Below are 22,867 nucleotides of genomic sequence, written 5' to 3'. Positions count from 1 at the left end.
GAAATTAAATAAATGTGTTTAATCACTTATGTTGAGGATGTTCAAAGAGGCCAAAGACAGTTAGGTGCTGAAATACTACTGATGTTAAATGGGAATGTGGCATCTAACTCCTTTAAGCTCCTTTGAAAATCCCTCCTTTGTTGTGCTGGTCATGCATTTCCATTATATCCTATGGGTTGCGGGAGATTTATGACTGATTTATGGTGGCTTCCATGACGCTGTTTAACTTGCAATATTTTTCGCTTCTTTTCTTTTTTGTGTTTTTTGCACCTTCCCTTCTTTTAGAGGCCATGCCCCCACTGGAAAATCTAACTGTCTCTGACATTAACCCTTATGGGTTCACAGTGTCCTGGATGGCATCGGAGAATGCCTTTGACAACTTTCTAGTAATCGTGGTGGATTCTGGCAAGCTGCTGGACCCACAAGAGTTCCTCCTTACAGGAACCCAGCGGCATCTGAAGCTTAAAGGCCTTATTACTGGCATTGGCTATGAGGTTATGCTTTATGGTTTTGCCAAGGGGCGCCAAACAAAGCCCCTAAGCATTGTGGCCATTACAGGTATTTTAACGTGAACAAATTATTCTTTTCAATCCTTCCTTTCACACTTATATTCTCACTTGGAAGATGTTCTGTGCAATCCATTTGCAAAACAACCATGGCTTTTGCATCCTCTTCTTCATCATGGCAACACATACTTCACCATGATCAATAGGTTCCACTAGCATGATTTCATCCCCTGTTTCTTGGTGCTTTCTTTATTTCCTGTCTGTATGGGGTTCAATGGAAAAAAAAAAATGAGAGGAGGGTGGAGGGGAGAATTGCTCATGTTTGCTCCATGCAAGAATCCTTTACAGGAGTCTTTAATAAAAAGAGACTGGACTCAGAAGTTCATCACATGAACAGCCTCTGGCATCTCAGAATTCTCCAACTGTGAGGACCATTCAGGAAGAAAGTTATTATGAACTTCCTGCCCATAAGCTCCTTCCTTTCATTCTGTATGCAGATTGACTAAGAAAAAAAATCAAGAATGATCATTACAACTAGCAGAGTTGGTGTTCCTCTCAGTATATGATTGCCCATTCTCTCATACTCATCATAGCTGAACTTCTTCAGCTGCATCTAGGCTTTCTTGAAAAGTACTGTTACCTGACTGCCTCTCTAGTTCAACCTGTAGCCTCCATCAAATTCCATCCAATGAGTTTTCTGACTCCATATATCACCAAAGCTTGAGTTATTCACCTGAATGTTGGCATGAATATAAAAGTGCACCTCTCACTGTGGAAAAGGCAAGTACATTGGAGGTACTAGAATGTTTGCTGATGATGATAGTAAAATTTAAGACAAGACTGCTGCAGCTAGTGAACCCGGGAGCATATTATGAGGGAGATAAAGAAAATAATTAGTGCAGACCTATCTTTGGGTTAAGTAGCATGACTCACAGAAGTCAAATGGCTTGATGTAACATGGTTAAAAACAGTCAATGAAATATAGACCAGCAATATTTCCCCTCCTTTTCTATCTCCAAAGATGACACTAAAGGTTCTAGAAATAATTTTTTTAGGCATAAGGGTACAGCTTACAGGATATGGGTCTTCAATATTCTTCATTTATTTCAAAGGACAAGTGGATATTCTAATTCAGCTTTGATCAGAAACATCAGGAAGGCTAGCACCATGTGCAAAAAGTGCTTGGCATAAGGGAAGGAATCTCTTCAGTGGCTTCTCTTTAAGGCTTTTCCTCCCTATCAAATGTGGAGAAGCAAGCAGTATTGTAGACACTGCTGTAAATTATTAACGATGGGTCTTTTTTTTTAAATAAAGGTCTCACAAGGGATGTATAACTCTAGTGGAAGATAGAGAACAACTAAATATCATCATGTTTATTAATGCACAACAGGGGCATATCCTATATGTCCAGATAATGGTTCCATTGTTGGATATTGAAAGTTTGCACATGCCCACATACACATTATCATACATCTTGTACTATACATGTATCACTCTAAAGAATCAACCCTTCTTGGGCTTTTTCCCCCCCTCCTTTTAATAGCAAGCCAACTGTTTCCATTTCTTTGAACTGTGGCTGGATTCTTGTAGCACGCTGTAACCTGACCTAAGGCAGGTCACTATGAACTGGTAAAAAAATATGTATATGTGATCAATCATTTCTTTTCCCTACTGCTATTTTCTCCTTTTTTAGAAGCAGAACCTGAGGTCGACAACCTTCTGGTTTCAGATGCTACCCCAGATGGCTTCCGTCTTTCCTGGACTGCAGATGATGGGGTTTTCGACAGCTTTTTTATTAAAATCAGGGATACCAAAAAGCAGTCTGATCCATGGGAACGTATAGTACCAGGTCATGAACGCACCCAAGATATAACAGGGCTGAAAGAGGGTACTGAGTATGAAATTGAACTCTATGGAATTATCAGTGGACGACGTTCCCAACCCATAAATGCAATAGCTACCACAGGTATTGTTGCTGCAATGGAGGGGGAAAGCATCATGCGCATAACTCTCTCTAATTTCTCTCCATCTCTTATCCAAGTTGTCTGCTGAATTTCACAAACTGTCTCTTGCCCACATTCCTAACGCACATTTTGTGGTTCTTTGCCATGTGCCTAATCTGATGGAACTTTCTCACCTTCTTCTGCCTGACTGTCTTTATTATGTCATAAAAGACTGAGTGCTTTATTTCATACTTGTTACCTGAAGGTAAGACAACAGAGTCCAGGGATCAGCACAGATTTCAAGAGCAAAAAGTGTTTTCTCTCTTGCTGGTCATTCCCATTAACCTCCCTGTTGACTTTAAGACAGTCTACAGTCACATATCTCTATCCTACGTCAGCTTGCCAACATATAAAAAAAGGCTAATAAAGCTCACCAAAGGCCCAAGGGTGTTGAGAGACTAATCAATTAGGTCTTGATCTGCAGGATACTAAGCGCTGTCAACCTTCAGCTGAAGATGCTCAACATGACACAGAAGTCTCTAGTCTCTGGCAGAATTAAGCCTTTAATATGTGTGAAATGCTTTGTAGTTTTCACATGGAGGATACTTGGGACATAGGTATTACTAGTGTGCAGAACACTCTGGTATCAGTGACTACTCAGCTGAATTTACCACCTAATAGCATCCTCAGTGGAAAAAGCAGGTGCAAGGATTTACAAATGTTATTTTATCTTTTAAAAGAAGAAATCATGGCCTGATTCCACACTGCCTTATACCAGCTTTACCTGGGTGAAACTCTTCCAACTTCAATGGCTCCAGAGAGGGCAACATACACAGTAATGTTGTGGTTCCAGTAAATCCACTGCATTAGTCTTGAGTGTCTAACTCCCTTACGTACCACTAAAAATCTCTACCAAAACTAAACCCCACTTTCAGAGCACTCTACCCCCGACCCTTCCACTACAGTTGAGAGGAGGAGGGGGCCATTAAGGGCGCAGACAAAAGTGAAAATTGTTGCCTGATCTGGCCACAGAAAGCAGTTTATAGCTGTGACCAAACACAAATGGACAGCTGTCGATTGCTTAAAAAATGACTGATTGGGTGAAAATCTGACCCCTCATTGCTATGAGGGGTCAGATGAAGATGTTTCAAAATAGAGTCTTTTATAACTTCTGTCTGCGCTGCCTGCCAGCCTCGAGCTGTTTTCAGAGTGGGAGGGGAGGAAAGGGAGCAGGGGGAGTTCAGTCTGGGGGATGCGCAGCCCCTGCTGGAGGGTGGGGCCGGGGTATTGGAGCCCCCGCCTCAGCCCCTCCGAGGTTGGGTGGGGGGGCAATTCACCCACCTCACTCTGCACAGCTGGCTGGGGAACCCCTAGAATGAGATCCCTCTGCTCCCTTTCCCTTTCTGAAAACTTTGAAGCCTTGCAGGGAGCAATGGCCATTGCTAGGGGAAACCCGCTGCAGGGTCCCAGCCAGCAGCTAGATCCCCTCCTCCCTGGAACCAACAGTGAACTTCTGTTTGTTCCTGGGGACCACTGTAACTCAGTACACTTCCTGCAAAGGATTCTCAGTAGGGCTGCACTTCTGTCCGCACCTGAAAAAAATGCCGAGGTGTGAAGGAGAGTAGCTATTTTGTTTTCCAACAGTGGTCAAATAAAACGTGTTGCAAGTTCGTGCTAGGTTTGCCAAATTGTGTTATTCAAAAAACAGCAGAGCACCTCCCCCAAAAGCTGAAGCATTCAGTTTGACATTTTTCAGTGAAGCATTTAGAGGTTTTTTTCCAGTTCCAAACAATTTTGAAACCAAACATTTCGAAATTTAGGTCGCTTTTGTTTAAGAAAAATATTAAATGCTTGAAAATGAATTCAAATTCTTTATTTGGGTGAATGAATGATGCTGTTTGACCCCAAATAGTTTTTAAAAATTCTGTTTACTGAAAACATTAAAAATTCATGTCAAATCAGCTTGATTTTTTTGTTTGTTTGTTCAGTCCTACAAGCAAACAAAAAAGTTACTTATTTGCAAAACTTGTACTGATTATCTTTATTCAATGTCTTAAAAGGCATTGATGATAAAATCAGTACTGAAAAGCATCTCCTGAGATGTATGGCACCATGATTCACCTAACCAATTATGGTGCTAATTCTTAGCTGGAAAATGCACATTTCTGATGAGCTCCCAACTGATTACAATCACTCTCTTAAATAAACAGCAAATGAATATACGTAGTCTCTGAGACATTTGCACTAAGCAGAGTGTCCATCCATCACAGACAACCTTTCTTCTGACCAAAGGTTTGACTCACAACAGGGAAATGTTTAAAGTCAACTGTACTTGTTAGCAGCGTGTCCCCATTTTCACTGACTCACGGGATATTTATGGTAAATCACTGGCAGTTATAATTTTCCTCATGACTACATTCTTATTCAGCCCTTTCAGAAAGATTTAGGGGCATGTCAGCTACTGAAGCCAATAGTGCAAAAGACAAACACCCATAAATAGCCCATGGATAATTGATAATAGATACGGGCCCATAAAAATGCAACTAAATAACTCAGGCAGCAGGTTATACCATTCCTGACAATGACAGTCAATGCCAACAGGAAAGCTAAATAGCTTTTTGATTTACTAGTTATTAGTCTTCAAGAACATTTGGACTTTGATGGTAAAAAAGCATTTGGCAGCACCAAAGTAAGTAGCTAAAGATGGATTATAATGAGTCCTATTTCATGATGACCTGAGTGAGTACAAGCTCAAACCACCAAACTCTCCTTTATCCCCTGTTGCATTTCATATTATTGTTTAATTTTCCTCAGATTGTCACTTCATGGCTAATTTGGCAACCGCAGCTGTGTGAGATGCAACTTTATTAACCTATTTTGCCTTTTGCTTTTTTTTGGGGGGGGGCGGGGGGGTGCTTACTTTTGAACACACCTCTAGAACCAATGTCTGCAGAAAACTGCGGAGATAATTTACAGTTCTCAGGGCAGCTTAGGTTGTTTTCCTTTCCTTTCCTTTTGCTTCAACCGATTTAGCGTTCCTGGCGCTGGAACTCCTGGAATACCTGGAACATACAACCCTCCTCAACTCCTTTCCTGCAATCTTTCCAAGCTGTCTTACTCAGAGCTTTCTTTTTTCTCTTCACCCTACACACTGGCATGTCTCCACCAATCATTTAAATGTGGCTCGTGTTTGGTATTTGTCCCTCCTCTGCTAATGGACTTCTCTTGTGTGGGCTATTTATTTTTGTTAACACTCATCAGAGTTGTTTTGGTTACAGTCAAAAAGCAGATTAGGACTGAAATGCCTGAATATAAACTATCCAGCGCCAGGTCTCTTCCCCCAGTGCTGCTGGGGGCCCCTCCACATTCAAATCACAGTAGCTTAAATTCCAGCTTGATGAAATATTTTTCAGTCGGGGGCAAAATGCTGTAATACGTCTTCAGACTGAATCTCAAAAACACTCATGAGTTACTCTAATTATTCAAGTAGTGCATGCAGCAAGATTTAAACACTGTCTGATTCCAGGCATCGTGTATACAAAATCAGGAGCCAGTGTTGGGAAGGCAAGAAGTGTGTGTGTGTGTGTGTGTGTGTGTGTGTGTGTGTGTGTGACTGTTTTAAACCAGTGCCCCCCAAAATATTACTACATCACAATCCCACCTCTCCTCATAAATCCACGAGCTCACGGGTTCCACCTATGCAAAAATAAAGATGGATCTATATTTTGTGCATGCTCTGGCTTCTGGTTCTCTGGTAATGCAAATCAGACACAAATCCAGCTTAACTGGTTGGCATTTCCAGAGAGGCACAAAGCTACTGGAGCATACCAATGAATCCACCCTATGTTGTTATTCTTATTTATTAAGTGCCAACAATGTGCTCACTGTTGTACAGAATAAGACAGCTTCTGCCCAAAGAGCTTGCTGCTCAGACACGAGCTGCCATTCCTTCACAAGGCACATGGCTCATCTGTGCCACTTTAAATTCTGCCTAGTGAGACCCCTCACTTTGGAGAGAGCAAGAGAAACGGTTTTAGATGTAGGAGTGAAAATTAAATAAATTCCTTCCCTGTCTACCTCCCTCTAAACCATTTGTTCTCTGACTCTAAATATTCCATCACTTCAGAGCCAGGGAAAGTATTTTTCCTGTCTTTCTCCCTATGGTAAAATCCTAATCTTATATGCAAAGACCAAGTTAAAGAGGCTTTAAGTAAGGGGCCCTACTTTGGGGCTAAAGTGAGGGAATCCCTTCTTTTTAATTTTATTTATTTTTTTGGTAATCAGGGAGCAGAGTTAGCAGTACATATTAGTAAGATTAGTATAGCCATGCCACAAACGATACTATAGTCCATTACGAATATCACCAGGCAGGTCCATTTACAGCTATGGTCCCACTGGATACCTCTAACCTGTTGCCTGCTACTGCAAAGAGATAGAGGTAGGATTTTGCTGCCTTCTCTCTGTATGCTGGAAGTCCTTTCTTTGGTGCAAAGAGTACCCTCTTTACACTGCTCCTTCACCAACTTTTATTTGGGTTAGGCTTTAGTTTTATTTTTATGGATTCTGCATATCGTTTAGGATTTGATCCTGAAAATTACTACCTCAGCTCCCTTTGCAGTCAGCAGGCACTTAGGATGTCCAGCATCTCACAGGACAGGGCTTTTTATGCACTCAGACCCCAGTTTCAAGACCTTAGTGGTCATCCACCCTATTACAGCGTTGGCAGCTTGAAAGCAGACTTTTTCCAACCTAAAGACAACTATGGACAAATATATTTCAGGATGCATGAGTGAGACTCAGGAGATTAAATGAAAACCTAAAATAATCTGAATGAATTTGGATTATGACTAGAGCAGAGTTTCTATAATTAAAAAATAAATAAAAATAGTCCCATAAATGTAAATTTTTCATAGCCACTGAAGTCTCCAGTATTTCCCTGTATTATAGGATCCTACGTATATATAGTTAACAGCTGTTTTACCAAGCTAAACACTGCTGTAATTTTATTGAAAAAAAATCAAAACCAAAAGGAAGATTGTTTTAAGTGTGTGATAAAAAATCATAAGTGCATGGAATCTTTTGATCTAGCATTGTGTGGATTGAATATTTATAGCTTTTTTCTCCTGGGATAGAAGCTTGAGATCAATGTTATTCCAGTGAGAAGGATGGATAAATACATGATCTAACTTTTTCTGTGTTCTCTATGGTGTGTTTCTCCGCTCTCCCTACTCTGCTGGTAGCCATGGGATCTCCCAAAGGAATCAATTTCACCGACATCACTGAAAACTCAGCTACAGTCACCTGGATGCTGCCAAGAACCCGAGTGGAAAGTTTCCGGATTCTCTATGCCCCCAAAACTGGAGGTGAGAATGCAAGAATATGGAAAACACTGGTGAGAGAGAAGTGAGCAAGTTGAAGTGATTGCATTATTCTGATGTCGATTACTCAGTGGGCACATCTACACATGCATTTGATTTGTCCTAAGTTTACTCTGGTGTAAACTATTCTGGAGTAAATGCTTTTGGGCAGGTGCCTACACATGTAGGGATTAGGGAGGAGATTTGCTGTTCTTTGCACCAAGTTTCCTGCAGCCCTGCAATGGGCCCCTGCTGCCACTTGGGAGAGGTCGAGGCTCCCCCTGGGTGCTAGCTAAGGGGCTGGCAGGGAGCACTGGGCCAGGAAACAGCTGTCTCCTGGCCCCCAGGAGCTGCCTGCTGCTGGGGTGGGTCCAATGTTCCCCTGCCCAGCAGCAGGGATCTCCTGGCCCTGGTTCCCCAATCAAGGGTAGGGGACTTGAAAAGAGCTGCAGGGGAGGAACAGGTCTCAGCCCCCTACCCAGAAATGCCAGTGAGGCATATAGCAGCTAACTGGCTGCTAGCTGCCCCACTGGTAGATTGCGGTAGGGGACTGGGACATACCCCACCCCTGCAGCTCTTTCAAAGCCCCGTGCCTCAATCCCCTGCAGAGGTGGGCAGGGAACAGGATCCTGTGCCCCCCAGGGAGCTCCCAGCACCAGCTCTATGTAGTAAGCATGTGTACGTGTAGACACACATGCTTACTTTGCAGCAAACTATGCTAAATGCACAGTTAAGCATCTCATGTAGACACACCCAGTCTGTAGCTGTCTGGGCTCAGGTCACAGAGGTTCATTGTATTGTGCTAGCCAGCTGCTGGCCAGAAACTTAGGAGTGCACTGAAGTGAGTTTCGTGAATAGGCTTACAGTACATATGGCAAGTTCTGCACACCGTGGGTCAAATTTGAAAAAGATCTCAAAGCTGGACTCCCTTATACTCATAACCCATATCTGAGACCAGATTCACCAAAGATCTACTTTTCTGTTTAGGTTCCTAAACCAGTGTTCACAAGAGCTCATCACCCTGTGTGCTGAGTATCTTGGAAGATCTTCCTTTTAAAGATTAAGATTACTTTAACAAAATCACCCCAACTTAGTTGAAACTCAGTTGAATTTCTGCCAATGATACTTCATTTCACTCAACACAACGCCACTCAGTTTTAGCACTTAATTCACAGACAAGAACCTGTCATTTTAAAGCGACTTCCTAGATGAGCAGTGCACTTTAGCACAACTAAGGAATGTTTCAGGATTAGCAAAGAGCATGCAGAACTATTCTAGAGGCAACAGGAACATGCTGGAAGTGCCACTTGACTGTAAGGAAGACAGGCCAAGATTTATGCCCTGACACAGAATACCATTTAAGCATGTGTATAACTTCACACATTAAAGAGTCCCACTAAATTCAATAAGAATGCTTAGGAACATTAAATTATACATGTCCTTATGTGTCATATTAGACATTCACCAGAATTTGGGGGAAATAAACTTCCCATATTGCTGTCTATTCAGGTAAGATTTCATGGCTGGTAGCTGTGGGATCTCCCAAAGGAATCACCATATAGATGGGCCAACAATAAGCTTGATGTAGGTAGCTGGCCTTTCTCCATCTCCTTCCAGAAGCAAAATAAGTCTATAGTTACAACAAGGCTTTGATTTTCACCTATATTTAACTGCACATGCAAATATCTCTAGCTGCACATGACAGCTGCCTAATTTACACATGAAAATATACCATGTTACAGGGTAAGATTTTATTTTTCTTTACATTTATTTGACTACTAGGGATACATATTAATAACCCAGTCTCTTTGATTCATATTTGATTTATATTTATATTATCTTCATTTACCCTTAGATGCTAAATTTTCCCTGGTCTACACCCAGGCAATACCATTATGTTAGTGCTTTTAACCTAGAGGAAAATTCAACTTCATAGGAAAACCCATTTTCATGCTAGAAAAGATCGTATTTGTTTGGAACATGGAAGGGCAAGCCTAAACACTAGTTGGGATGTCATCTCACCATTCCTTCACCATTTCATTTGATCTTAGGTACTCCTAATATTGTGACAGTTGATGGAAGCAAGACTAGGACCAAGCTGGTGAAACTGATCCCTGGTGTAGAATATGTTGTCAACATCACCTCTGTCAAAGGATTTGAAGAAAGTGAACCTGTCTCTGGATCTCTGAAAACAGGTAATACCAAAGAGAAAGAAGACTCAACTTCATCTTTTTCAGGTAGTCATATAGATGGCTCAGAAATTAGAGATGAAAGGATACCTAAGATCACAGAAACTACAAAATCTTGCATGCCTGGTGGAGCCCAGTCCTCGAGAACCTATACCGTAGTATAACTGGTTCACCTGTTTCCTAGACCACTAGGAGCTCAGAACCACAGCTGAGGGTTCAATGTACTCAACATGAGAGAGGAAGATGTACTTGATGTCCCCTTTTCTGCTCTAATAGAGCAACCAGTGCAGGTTCTCAAAAGAGAGGCATGAAATGAAGGGAAAGGCAGGGTCTCTACAAGGGGAAAAAACAAGAAAAAGAAAAGGAAACAAGAAAAGAAAAGCAGGGTATGCAACTAAAAAATTGCTGAGTGAATCAATAGGTCACCATGTATGTGGACAGACATCATTTCTTATCCCAGACTTAGGAGTCTGAGTTTCCTCCAAGAAACTGCTTGAAATGGAGAGTGCTGACAGTAATATGTCAGCTCTGATAAAAGCCTCAAGACTGATGATGTCAAGACTGTATCTGAGAGCTTTTGGATTGGGAACATGAATATAACTAGTTATCAGAGTATGCCTCTTGGGATTGGTTTAATTCTCTCTTGCAATGACCTTGCTTTGCACCAGTGGCATTTGTTGACATTTTTCATAGCGTGGCATCTTTCCTATAGAGCCCAAGCATTCGGGGATCCGATCAACTAGATCAAGCAGCAGTTTGTGCAGTTTCGATTATGGGCTCAGCCCACCATACTGCATGTAACAAAAAGGCTTTTAATGTATTTCTTTAATCCCCTCAATATTATCTTCCCCTTCAGCTCTGGACAGCCCATCTGGCCTAATGGTGGTGAATATCACAGATTCTGAGGCCTTAGCAACCTGGCAGCCAGCAATTGCTGCTGTGGACAATTATGTCATCTCCTATATTTCTGAGAAGGGTAAGTGCAATCAGAGGTGGTTCTCTGAGTTGATAAGTCCACAGCCACTGAGAGATGATCCAGAATGGATTCAGTAACAGAAACCCAGCAGGCTCAGGCATCAATTTTTATTTTTGCCCCGGGTGGCAGGGAGGAGAGTAAGATGAGGGACATGTGGAAAGTTTTATGGATTCCAAGTGACAACCTTCTTCCCAAGGGGGCTAGGGCCTTCGCATCCCCATGTACCCATGCTAATGGAAGACGGGAGAGTTTTATTTTGAATGCACGTTAGACTTCATAGATTTCACAGATTTTTAGGGTCGGAGGGGACCTTAGCAGATCATCGAGTCCGACCCCCTGCCCTGGGCAGGAAAGAGCGCTGGGGTCAGATGACCCCAGCTCGTTGCTTGTCTAGTCTCCTCTTAAAGACCTCCAAGATAGGGAAGAGCACTACCTCCCTTGGAAGGCCATTCCAGATTTTGGCAACCCTTACTGTAAAGAAATTTTTCCTAATGTCTAAACTAAATCTGCTGTCCATCACTTTATGGCCGTTGTTCCTAGTAACCCCAAGCTGCACCCTGCTAACAGAGTATCCCCTATTTCTTGCTGTCCTCCTCCCTCAGCGAATTTGTAGACAGCTACAAGATCCCCTCTCAGCCTCCTTTTGCAGAGGCTGAAGAGATTCAGGTCCCTCAGTTTCTCCTCATAGGATCTAACCTGTAGACCTTTAACCATACGAGTAGCCCTACTCTGAAGTAGCCCTCCTCTGAACTCTCTCAAGGTTATCCACATCCCTTTTGAAGTGCAGTGCCCAGCACTGGACGCACTACTCCAGCTGCAATCTTACCAATGTCACATAGAGGGGAAGCATCGCCTCCTTAGACCTGCTTGTGATGCACCTTCCAATGCATGAAAGAGTGTGTTTAGCTTTACTTATCACTTCATCACATAGACGACTCTTGTTCACTTTGGAGTCAACTATGACTCTGAGATCCCTTTCTGCTGCTGTGCTGCTTAGAAAGTCACCTCCTAACCTGTAGGTGTGTTGGTGATTCTTTCTCCCTAGATGTAGCACTTGGACTTATTTTAAAATATTCCCACTTTAGTTGTCAGTGCCTGTTCCAGATGATGAGCAGTCAAGAAATTATATCTGTGGTCACTTTGGAAAGAAACAGGCCCTCTTAGTATCTTCATCATGTGCCTAATGATGTGCAAATACTTTTTGTACAGAAATGATCATAGAGACCGCAGCAACCCAAGTTTAGTCTCGGTGCAGGTTGCACTGATTCCAATGAGCTCAATACTTCTGCTTCTTTCAGCCTCATTCCCACATTCCACAGACAGTGATAAATTAAACTGATCACAGGTGTTAAGTCTGTTTTGTGAAGTTCACATCGTGCTGAAGGGTTGCATTGACTTTGAGCTGCCCATAAACAGTACAAGTTATCTCTTCCCATTTCGGTGTGTTTTGCTGTTTAGAGCCAGAAGTGAAGCAGATGGTGTCTGGGAACACTGTGGAATATGACCTTAATGGCCTTCGACCTGCAACTGAGTATGTACTGAGGCTCCATGCTGTAGAGGATGGTCAGCAGAGTGCAACTATATCCACCAAATTTACTACAGGTACCACATTGTCTTTTCCCCCAGCTTTACAGCCTCATGTAGTGCTATAAAAGGCTATGTTTCTTAAGCTATCAGCAATCCAGCACTGTACTTGCTCTACTGTTTAACTCAAAAATCTAAAGTAGAATAGTATTTGCAGTCTGTCGTCTCACAGATCAGCCCAGAAGTAGTGTAACTTGTTCAGTTGACTAGCCTCTCAGATCACAGTTCTACAACTGATTTCCCACAATCTAGTAAGTAGGGCATTAGAGTAGGATCCCACCACCCAGTTTCTTCACACCATTAGGATCTATATTTGTGGATTCTACTACAGTAGTTTCTAAATTATGCCTCATTATGCTAATGAATTAAATTATCCATACACAAATCCCTGGGAGGTAAGGAAATATTTTCATTTCAGTTAAGAGATACTGAGGTACAAAAAAATTAGTTTGCTTACTCATGAAAGTTTATTTCAGAGTTTAGACCTGAATCCATAGCTCATGAGTCCTAGTCATATTTTAACAATATAGTCATCCTTCTCTAACGAGGCCTAACATTCTTCCTAAATAGTCTTTTTTTTTAACCCTTAAGGAGGTTGAAGGGTAGGAAATGGGCCAGGGTTTCAATAACTAATTTCCTGCTAAAAATATGGTTTTGTTGGAACCAAGTTTCTTTTCATAGGAAAATGTCCATTCTGAAGACAAAACTTCAGTTTTCCTATGTGAACTATTAAGGAATATTTTTGCTTTAAATTGACATTCCAATTAAAACTTTTAAATCAAAATGCCAAATGGAACTATCATTTTAAGCAGAAACAAAATACATTTCTTTCTTTTTTTTTTTTTTCTTAAACTAGACACAGAATTTGATTATTTTTTGTTTGAAACATTTTGTTGGAAAAGTTTTGGTTTTTATACCTGACTAATACACATTTCTGTGCCTGCAGGATGGCTTCTATGATGTGCTTTTTTGGAGGCATGTCTACATGTGTGCATTTACTACACAGTAAGTGAAATTACTGCACAGTATGGGTGCACGCCTGTACTGCGCAGTAAATATGGTGACTTATGCCAACTTGAGTGTAAATTTGATACCTGCATCATTAACGCCCAATTAGTTCCTGCACAGTGACACACATGTAGACATCTTACAGTGCTGAGAAACTGGCAGAAGCGCACTTTTGAATTAACACATCAGTGGTGTTTTAGTTCAAAATAGCACCACTGCCACTTTTTGTGCTCTGACACTCATTTCACCATTTATACAACTGAACATGGAGCAGCACTGTTCACATTAGCTCACGTGCGATTAATCGAGCTTGCTCCCAAGCAACAAATCTCCGGCATATGGTGGGACAAAAAGGTATGTGTATACTTTACATGCCAGTCTATTCCTGCTTACTGCACAGTAATATACTGTGCAGTAAATTTAAGCTGGCATAAATGCACATGTAGACATGCCTTGGATGTGGCTGTAACTCTGTCACAGTTCTTTCAGGAAGCAGGGTGAAGTTGCACCTTATAAACTAACTAATTCAGAGAGGCAGACACATTCATAAGCAACAGTTTCCTTCATCAGATGCTATTTCTTTATTTAATATCCACTGAAGTGAGTTGCTGCTTATGACAGTTTATGCATCAGTGAATTAGTTAAGTCTGTAAGGTTCAACTCTTCAGACTAACACGGCTAATTGCCTGCTTCTTGTCTCTTTCAGGGATGGATGCTCCAAGAGATCTAAGTGCTATTGATATTCAATCAGAAACGGCAGTATTGACATGGAGGCCTCCTCGTGCTTCTCCCACTGGCTATCTCCTAATCTACGAGTCTGCTGATGGCAAAGTCAAGGTACAGAACTTGGATATAAACCAGGAAGTCTGCCATTGGGATGTTGGCAGTAGATGTGCTCAAAATGTGCCAGGGAATGGAACATAAATGTGTGTTTCAAGTGCTAGCCCAAACAGAGATGGATTTAAATACAAGTTTAAGAGTCTTCCTGAATTGCAGATTATAATGGTGATTTAGCTGCAGTCTGAACTGTGCTATGAATACCAAACTGTGCTATGAATACTCTGCAAAGCAAAAAATAACACACAACTCTCTACTTTCTTCCATTCAAAGTCTATGGCATAGAAGTGTTAGGCCTTCATATTTCAAGCTGATTAGTGATTTTGAGTGCCCTCTTAAGATTCGTTGAGGAGGCCTAATTTTGAAGGGGTGACTGCTCAGCAATTTGTTTGAAAACCTGGTGCCTTCGAGTTATTTCAGAGTGGGTAACCAAAACTGCTGGTCACAGTTCAAAATTTCAATCAATGCTGTCTAAAGACATTACTCTAAAAGACTTTTACCATGATTTGTTGTTAAGCTACACAAGTTAAACATGATGATATTAAACATTCATTTCTGGACAACTTCTCTCACACGTCTAATAGAAGTTAACAGGGGAAAAAGCTTTTGAGAGTAAACATTTTGTAATAAATCACTTCAATGATTTTAAAAAGCATCAGTGAAATAAATTTAAAAAATTAACACCTAAAATACGCAATAGTTTCAGCCTATAAGATTTCTAACTGGAGATTTCTCTTTCTCATTTATTCTCTCTATAGGAAGTCATCCTGGTACCTGAGTCAACTTCCTATGATTTGTCTGAGCTCAGCCCATCCACTCAGTACACAGTGAAACTGAGGGCACTGCATAGATCCCTGAAGAGCAATGTCATCCAGACTGTTTTCACAACAAGTAAGGTCCTTGATGTGTGGGAGAGACTTGGTTACAAATGTTGTCTTTGTGTCTTTTTCACTGGAAAGTTCTGAAAACATTCATCAAGTTAAGATCTGGAGGAAGCAAACACAATTCCCTCTGAATTCCACTTACAGATCATGTCTACACGTGAAATTAATGAACCTGAATAAACTCTTGTGCAGTTTGCACCAGAGTTATTGCTCCTGGGCACCACATTTACATGTGCACCCGGGACTGCAGCATGTTGAGCTAGGTTGAAGAAGCCCTGGCTGGCAGGGGGCCCAGGGGGTCAGCCTGCCAGTCCAGGGTTGCTCCGGACTGGCTCAACATGCTGCAGAGAGCCTGGCTGGGACACGAGGGGGCTCCAGTGAAGGTCTAATCGGCAGATAGCCCCCTCTGTGGAAACACCCTCATGCCCCAGCCAGTCCCGTCAGAGTCTATACGTGTGTTGCAGCACACTAAATAACCCTGCCACAGGATAGTACTTGTGTTTACAAGTACTATCCCACCGAGACATTTATTAGTTTACCGTGGCTTAATAGAACCACATGTCTAGATGCTGAGACTTCACTGTGGAGCTAATTAGTCAGCTCTGCAGTAAACGTCTTGTGTAGACACGCCTACCGCATGCTAAAAGCCATGCTATCCAATCATAGCACAGAGGGCCAGAGAAAGTTGTGTTCCATGCTAGGCAACAATCCTTTTTCTAGCCCTTAACAGGAAGGATGAAATTCAGCTAATAAGCCCTGCCACCCTTCATGTATATGGAGCATGAATGACAATTCTGATGAAAAAAAAATCAGTTTTCTTGTATAAGCATTAACAGGACATTTTTTTTAAATATTTCCACTCAACATGTACATTTTTTTTTCAAATAAAACATGGTAAAACAAGCCAACTTTTAAAATGTAAACGAACCAAATATGTTTTGTCCCAAAGTCCTCACAGTGTAATTCCTGAACTAAGTTTCCTCCCTCCTTCCCGCTGAAATCAAGTTTCTCCTTGCTACTCTTGGGTGCTCTTTCTGATTCTAGTCGGAAAGGCTATAATGAACTGGGTCTGCAGGAGGTCACATCGAAATTGCCACAGCTGGTAGTCAGTTCTCTGAATGACATTTTTTCTTGGGGCAATGAAAATAAAATGGCGTTGCTTAGGATTTAAACTGCTATGAAATTCTGCTTGTCGTTCTTTTCTCTTTTTGGTCTTCCGAATGCAGATTTGCAAATATTCAGATATTCACATTCTGGGTACACATGTACTGAAATTAGGTCAAGGGCTTATACAAGGCACATAGTCCTGGTTCTGCTCACAGTCACCTCTGTGGCAAAGTAAGAGTAACTCCACTAAAGTTAATAGAGGTCCACCAACAATTGAGATCAGAATTGGATCCTTGTGTGTTTAAGTGATGCTTGCCAGCTTGGTTACAACCAAGGACTGAATTCTAAAGGTAAAACATGAGTCTCCATAATTTCAGCTTAATTTTAAGCATGTGTATGAATTCTTATGGCTTCAGTGGGAAGTAAGCATGTAAGTACTGCCCTGCAAAAGTTTCTTCTTCTCAATTGCATGTTTACATCTTATAGGTGAAGCAGCGATGAGTTATCATTCTTTGTGGATGGGGCACAGGGTAGGAAACATGACCTACAGATGGCCTTGTTGCTCACAAAAAAATGGAAACTCACCTATCTAGAACATCAAACACTCAATTAAACTTGTTGCAGATATTTCCATGGAATATGTTATGATCATTAGTATTTTCCATCACTTCATAGATCCAGAGAAGATACCCAGTAATTAACATATTTGGGATTCATGGTTTTTTATGGGTTTTTTAAAAGAAATTCTATTGCCTATACATGTGCCGATTATAGTAAGTTATAGACCAAAGGAAATGCAGGTTTTTAAAGTTTTTGATATACCACATTTTATAATATAGCTTGCATTCCATTTGTTTTTGGAGAAGTACTGGGGTTTTTTGTCTTGACTTTAGCTTTTGCCTTCACTTTCACACCTACTCCAATATAGCAAATGAATATAGGTGCGCTTTTGCCCTGCAGATGTTTCAGATACAACTGAAGTCACTTAAACGTTGTGTTTATATAACAGATAGGTAGGTAGATAAATGCATTAGTTGCTTTTTCAAAAACTGTAGAATCCTGCCTTTAAAAAGCGTGTCCCTAAATTATTCATGAAACACAAATTATCAGTAGTTTTGTATATAGCTTTTGTATCATGGATTTTCTAGTGATTAGGATAGGAACCTCTTACAGCTGTTTGTGCCCTTGGCTCGCTGCAAGACCTTGGGCAAGTTGTCTTAATTTGCTTACTTATAATAAATATTTCCTCAAGAGCTCTTCTCAGCTTTCTTCCTTTACTTGCAGGTGGACTTCTCTATCCTTTCCCTAAAGACTGCTCTCAAGCTCTATTGAATGGAGAAACTGCCTCTGGACTCTACACCATTTATCTGAATGGAGAGAAGTCTCAGCCACTGGAGGTGTACTGTGACATGGGCTCTGATGGAGGCGGATGGATTGTGAGTATATAGTGGGATGGACCAGTATATCCATGTTTCCTTGTTGTCTTGTGCTCAGGGCACCAAGCAGAGCTAAGCCCCATTGTATTACAGCATGTGTTAAAATCTGTCAGAAGTAAAACTACTTGCATGTTGGGATTTTAGGTGTTCCTGAGGCGCCATAATGGAAAAGAGGATTTCTACAGGAATTGGAGGACATACAGTGCTGGCTTTGGTGATCCCAAGGACGAGTTCTGGATCGGTAAGCAAGGGTCAAGAGGTTTCTTGAAAAAAGGAGTATGCCTGATTCATGGTTAAGGGTGTATGCTCATGATTCCATTGGCTAAACAACAATATTTTGTTCTCTACTGCAAAGAGGCTTATAGCAGCGATGGTGCAATATGGAATAAAATAAGGGAAGAGAAGTTTAGAAAGGACCTCCAGGGTCATTAAGTCCAGTTCCCTGCTACTGGAGGCATTTATATCATATGATTGCATTCATAAATTTATCACGTGTCATCTTAAAACTAGAATTTTGCCCTCTCTACTCCTATTGTAAGGCTGTTCCAGAACCGTACTCCTCTGCTAGGTGGAAGCCTGCTTCCAGTTTCTAGCCTAAATTTGTTCACGGGCAGTGTACGTACATTTGTTTCTGTGCCCACATACTCTTTTCACTTAAATAGCTCTTTTCCTTTTCTGCTGTTTATGCTTTTGATGTATTTATAGAGTATTAGTATTACTTTTAGCTTTTATGACAGAACATGATGACATAAGTTTTCAACAGAGACAATATAGTTGTTCTTTATTCCTCACTTCCTTACTTCAGGCCTGGAGAATCTCCACAAAATCACCTCTCAGGGCCAGTATGAACTGCGTGTGGATCTGCGAGACAAGGGCGAGACAGCTTTTGCTATCTATGACAAGTTTAGCGTTGGAGACTCCAAGACCCGATATCGGCTAAAAGTGGATGGATACACTGGCACGGCAGGTGGGCTGAAACATTGATTTTTTATCCAAATCAAAATGAGCTTTATATTTCCTCAGATAGTCACTGGGTGACAATTTCATTCCAGTTCTCTCAGAACAACAAATTCTATATGTCAATGATGGAGATCATTGTCATCAAAGGGAAGAATTGTGTTAGGGATATGGAAAGTTGAGTGTGTCACTTTCTTTTATGATTCTATTTTAAATTCTCCATTCATTTATATACCCATTTTTATAGCATGCTTAGGACAGAATGTAAATGAACATATTAAACAGACATATATCTCATTTCGGTAATGTTTGGCTGTCATTTATAAGGTTTAAAACAACCTGTCATGCTACCATCTGTTAAGAATATATTACCAATCCTTGCTATAACATACTTTACAATATTGTTAAAGACTTCAGCTATCTCTTGCAATCATATCAGAGTAAAACATGTGGTTCTGGGCCAGTCCACATGAACACATAAGAGAACTGACAGACATAGCCTTATGGATATCAAATAATACCGATACAAACTGTTGCAATGCAAGGGTTCCATCTGCATCACTTTGTAGGAGTTACAAGTGTAGTAAAACTACTCCAACTTTAATTACTTCATTCAGGGTGAAAATAAGCAGCTACAAGGTATGTTTTCCCATAACTTGACACTGTTCCCTCTTTTTCCTGCATAGGTGACTCCATGACATATCACAATGGACGGTCCTTCTCTACCTACGACAAGGACAATGACTCTGCCATCACTAATTGTGCTTTGTCATACAAGGGTGCTTTCTGGTACAAGAACTGCCACCGGGTCAATCTGATGGGCAGATATGGTGACAATAGTCACAGTCAGGTGAGTTTGCCATTTGCAAGCAAGCCAAGATAAGTATTCCAGGAGGCATCAGACTGTTGGCAAATCAGCCCATCACATCCTTCCTCCATTCTGTAATCCAAACTCTTTCATTGGCCACTATGCAAGACCTCAGAGGCATCCAGAAAAAAAACTCATAATGAAAACTGAATGACTCACAGGGGGATATTACTAACTAACATTCACAAAATGAAAATTGCAATTTGATCCAAAAAAATCCATACCTCCCTCTTTTTGTATCACCTTTCTGTGGGAGTTCACATGAATGTTTATATGGGGGAGAGCTTTTATCCATTCAAGAATGGATTCTACTGCCCTCCCTCTGCCCCTTCCCAAAAGAAAGAGCCTGATGTGGACTAACACTTAAGAAGAAACAGTAAAAGAGCAGCAGTCATGAAAGAACTCATGTGACACTGCTTGAACTGTCAGGGTGCTATAGTGACAAAAAGCCTTTGTAAAGCCAATGATAGCAATTGTTTTGAAAACAGGATGCTAAATATTACAACTTTACCAACGTGGTGTCATGCCACACTTGTGTTTTTGCAGGGTATTAACTGGTTCCATTGGAAGGGCCATGAATATTCCATTGAGTTTGCAGAAATGAAGTTGAGACCCTCCAGCTTCCGGAACCTAGAAGGAAGACGAAAGCGAGCATAAAACCCAGGCATGGTAGAGAGGTTGGGGGAGGGTTTGGGAGGGTCTTCCTGGAATAATTGGTGGGAGGGTGCAAGGGGCTGGTAATTTTACCAAAGCGTCAGTTGACCCTTGGCCTAACTGGGGCTCCTTTTATGGTCTAAGTGACAAGCCTTATGCAACCACAGATTCTTCAGCAGAGCAGCTCTAGCTATTCATGATTAATGTCCTTCACACCAAAGACAACAATTCAAGGGTTCTGTGTTGTTTCTGTTTTTTTTCCTTAGAGAGCTTCTGTGATGAGAGTCTTCCATCATCTAAATGTCTCTAGGATGACTCGGGGAAGGGGCAGGGGAACAGGTTGTACATTGATAGTTTGTTTTAGAGCCAGCCATATTTTACACACAAAAGTTTATATGTCCAATTATCATTATTATTATTAGTTATAATGGAATACTTTTGGTCATTGGAAAACTTTTTTTTTCTATATACCATGTACCACAGAGAAAGATAGGGGAAGCACTATGATTTAAATAGTAAACATAAAATTAATATTATTAATATAATGACAAAGTAATAATAATAATGATAATAATAATAAGCTAAGCTTGTCGTCTTCTTTTAAGGGAACCGTGCTTTCCAAAACACAGCAGGACAGTGTCTGATTGTAAATTTTTTAAAAAAATAAAAAGCACAATTACTTTTAAATGCATTTTTACATTTTTCTTCATGCATCAAGTTTACGCTCATCCAGGGTATTTTTTATTAGGTAGGGGAATAAGAAAGGCTGAGAATGATCAGAACATTAAACTTATTCAGAAAATACAGTTCCTTTTGTCAGTATTTGGTTGTAAGTATTTTGGTGGATTTGTTACAATGAAAAGTTTCATGTTGGTTTTTAGAAGGTGTTCTTTTTTCTTTCCTACCAAGAAGCACATTAAATATGCTTTTTCTAAGTATTACTGACCAACTCTTGCTTCTAACTAGGTGGGAATCACTAACAAAATAAAAAAAGAAAAAGAAAAATGTTGAGATTAGCTACCAAATGGTAACTCTGAACACCTGTGTAAATAAAGGGCTCGTTTTTTATATGAATGAAGCCTTTGTGTAGTTCCTCTGTACTATACTCTTTGATTAAAGACAATAAAAGAAATTTTGTTTTAAACTGCGGTCTCTCTTCCTTACTCTGACTATGCTGCTCAGTTATGTGTTTGTACTACTTTTGCTCCCATCTCTTAAACATGGCTTGGAGAGAAGATGGTTGTTCTCTGAGAGCAGATGTGAGTGGAGCTGTTATCGAAATAAACAGAGGCCCCATGCTGTTGATCAAGGTTGCTGGGGAAGATATGCCTTGTTAGGATATTAACAGAGCCTAAAACTGAAAATTTATCCACGGGATTTTTGTATACTACTACCAGAAATTGTGACATTCTTATGTGAGCTAGAAGGTAAATCATGAAATAGTTAAAAATACATATGCTTAGAAACTGGTGTAAGCTGTCTTCTTCCACTCTGCCTGAAGGCACTGTTAACAAGATTTCCCTCCACATATTTCACACAATGGTTTCTAAGGCTGTGCGAAATTTCAGTGGGTGTTTCGTTTCAAAACTGTTTTGACACGTATCGAGCTCAAAAAAGCAAAATTGAAATGAAACAAAAGGTTTCAAAACAGCTTCAAAAGAAAACGAGGGCACTTGAAACCTATTATATAGCCTATGGGCGAAACGTCGAAACGCATCAAAACAGTGTTGAAACAGCGAAACAGTTTTGACTAAATGAAATGGAATCGTGCTTCGAAACAGTGACATGAAACACAATGACCCTTTGAAACGGAAGTTAAAATGATACGGTGCTGTTCTGCACTGCCCTATTTTCCCAACTTGAGTCTTTGAAAGAGCTCAAACCCAACATTTCCCTAATTTGCTTCCTGGAGCCGTTGGCTGAGTGGATGAGCACAGGTGTGCAAAATCTACACATCCAGTCGAGTGAGTATAATAAAGCGATTGTTCCAAACCACTGGAAGAGATATGGCAGAGCCCTGGTCGATCACAGCAATAATAATAATGAAGCTTTGTTCCCTACTTCAGCAGGACTCTACTGGGGAAACAAAAAAATTGCAAACCTTAATTCTTACATTGCTGAGCTTTGCTCTGTTGAGAATCATTGTGTCTGTCTAGATCCCTAATCAGGATTTTAAAACAAGTAAAGAAGAGTCTGCCCCTGAGAAATTACATCCCAGATTTTACTTTGATACCATGGCAGGTTAGTATAGTACTTTGTAGCCGTGTCCACACAACCATGGATGTTTGTTTCTCCAGAGACAAGAAGCAGTGGTGGTCCTGGGGGACTCCTGGGGCTGCAGTAGCAGCGATCCTGCTATTTGGAGCTTGGCCGGCAGCTGGAGCATGGCTCTGGCTGGTCAGGCTCCAATTCTGGGAAGCGTGTGCTGCTCCACTTATTTTTTTTTTTGCAGTTTTTTTTGGCCCCAGAATCTCCAGGCATCAATCCCACCCCCCACCCCCCGCCCGCTACCTTCCAGCACAGAGAACAGCTGAATGTGCGGTATATGCACTGCAGATGTG

At 40.9% G+C, this 22,867-nt stretch overlaps 1 protein-coding gene across 7 annotated transcripts in view; it reads left to right on the top strand.

Annotated features, from left to right (window-relative positions):
* TNC (tenascin C) overlaps positions 1–21,450 on the top strand; it is an 85,621-nt gene extending 64,171 nt beyond the window's left edge. For 5 of the 7 annotated variants that reach the window (XM_059715562.1, XM_019475645.2, XM_006276969.4 and 2 more), the window contains 13 exons: positions 286–558; positions 2,200–2,472; positions 7,690–7,812; positions 9,858–10,001; positions 10,852–10,971; positions 12,430–12,573; positions 14,270–14,400; positions 15,159–15,291; positions 17,676–17,827; positions 17,972–18,068; positions 18,633–18,794; positions 19,471–19,634; positions 20,199–21,450. In XM_059715562.1, coding sequence (XP_059571545.1) covers positions 286–558; positions 2,200–2,472; positions 7,690–7,812; positions 9,858–10,001; positions 10,852–10,971; positions 12,430–12,573; positions 14,270–14,400; positions 15,159–15,291; positions 17,676–17,827; positions 17,972–18,068; positions 18,633–18,794; positions 19,471–19,634; positions 20,199–20,309 — 2,027 coding nt within the window. In that variant the 3' untranslated portion in view covers positions 20,310–21,450. The remainder of the gene's footprint in view (positions 1–285; positions 559–2,199; positions 2,473–7,689; positions 7,813–9,857; positions 10,002–10,851; positions 10,972–12,429; positions 12,574–14,269; positions 14,401–15,158; positions 15,292–17,675; positions 17,828–17,971; positions 18,069–18,632; positions 18,795–19,470; positions 19,635–20,198) is intronic. The other 2 variants (XM_059715563.1, XM_014608194.3) reach the window with 1 other exon arrangement.
* The last annotated feature ends 1,417 nt before the right edge of the window (positions 21,451–22,867 follow it).

This window comes from Alligator mississippiensis, chromosome 12 (assembly GCF_030867095.1).
Source record: "Alligator mississippiensis isolate rAllMis1 chromosome 12, rAllMis1, whole genome shotgun sequence".
In the NCBI taxonomy this organism is placed as follows: Eukaryota; Metazoa; Chordata; order Crocodylia; family Alligatoridae; genus Alligator; species Alligator mississippiensis.
Note: the sequence above shows the minus strand (reverse complement) of the source record. Positions and strands in the feature narration are given on the sequence as shown.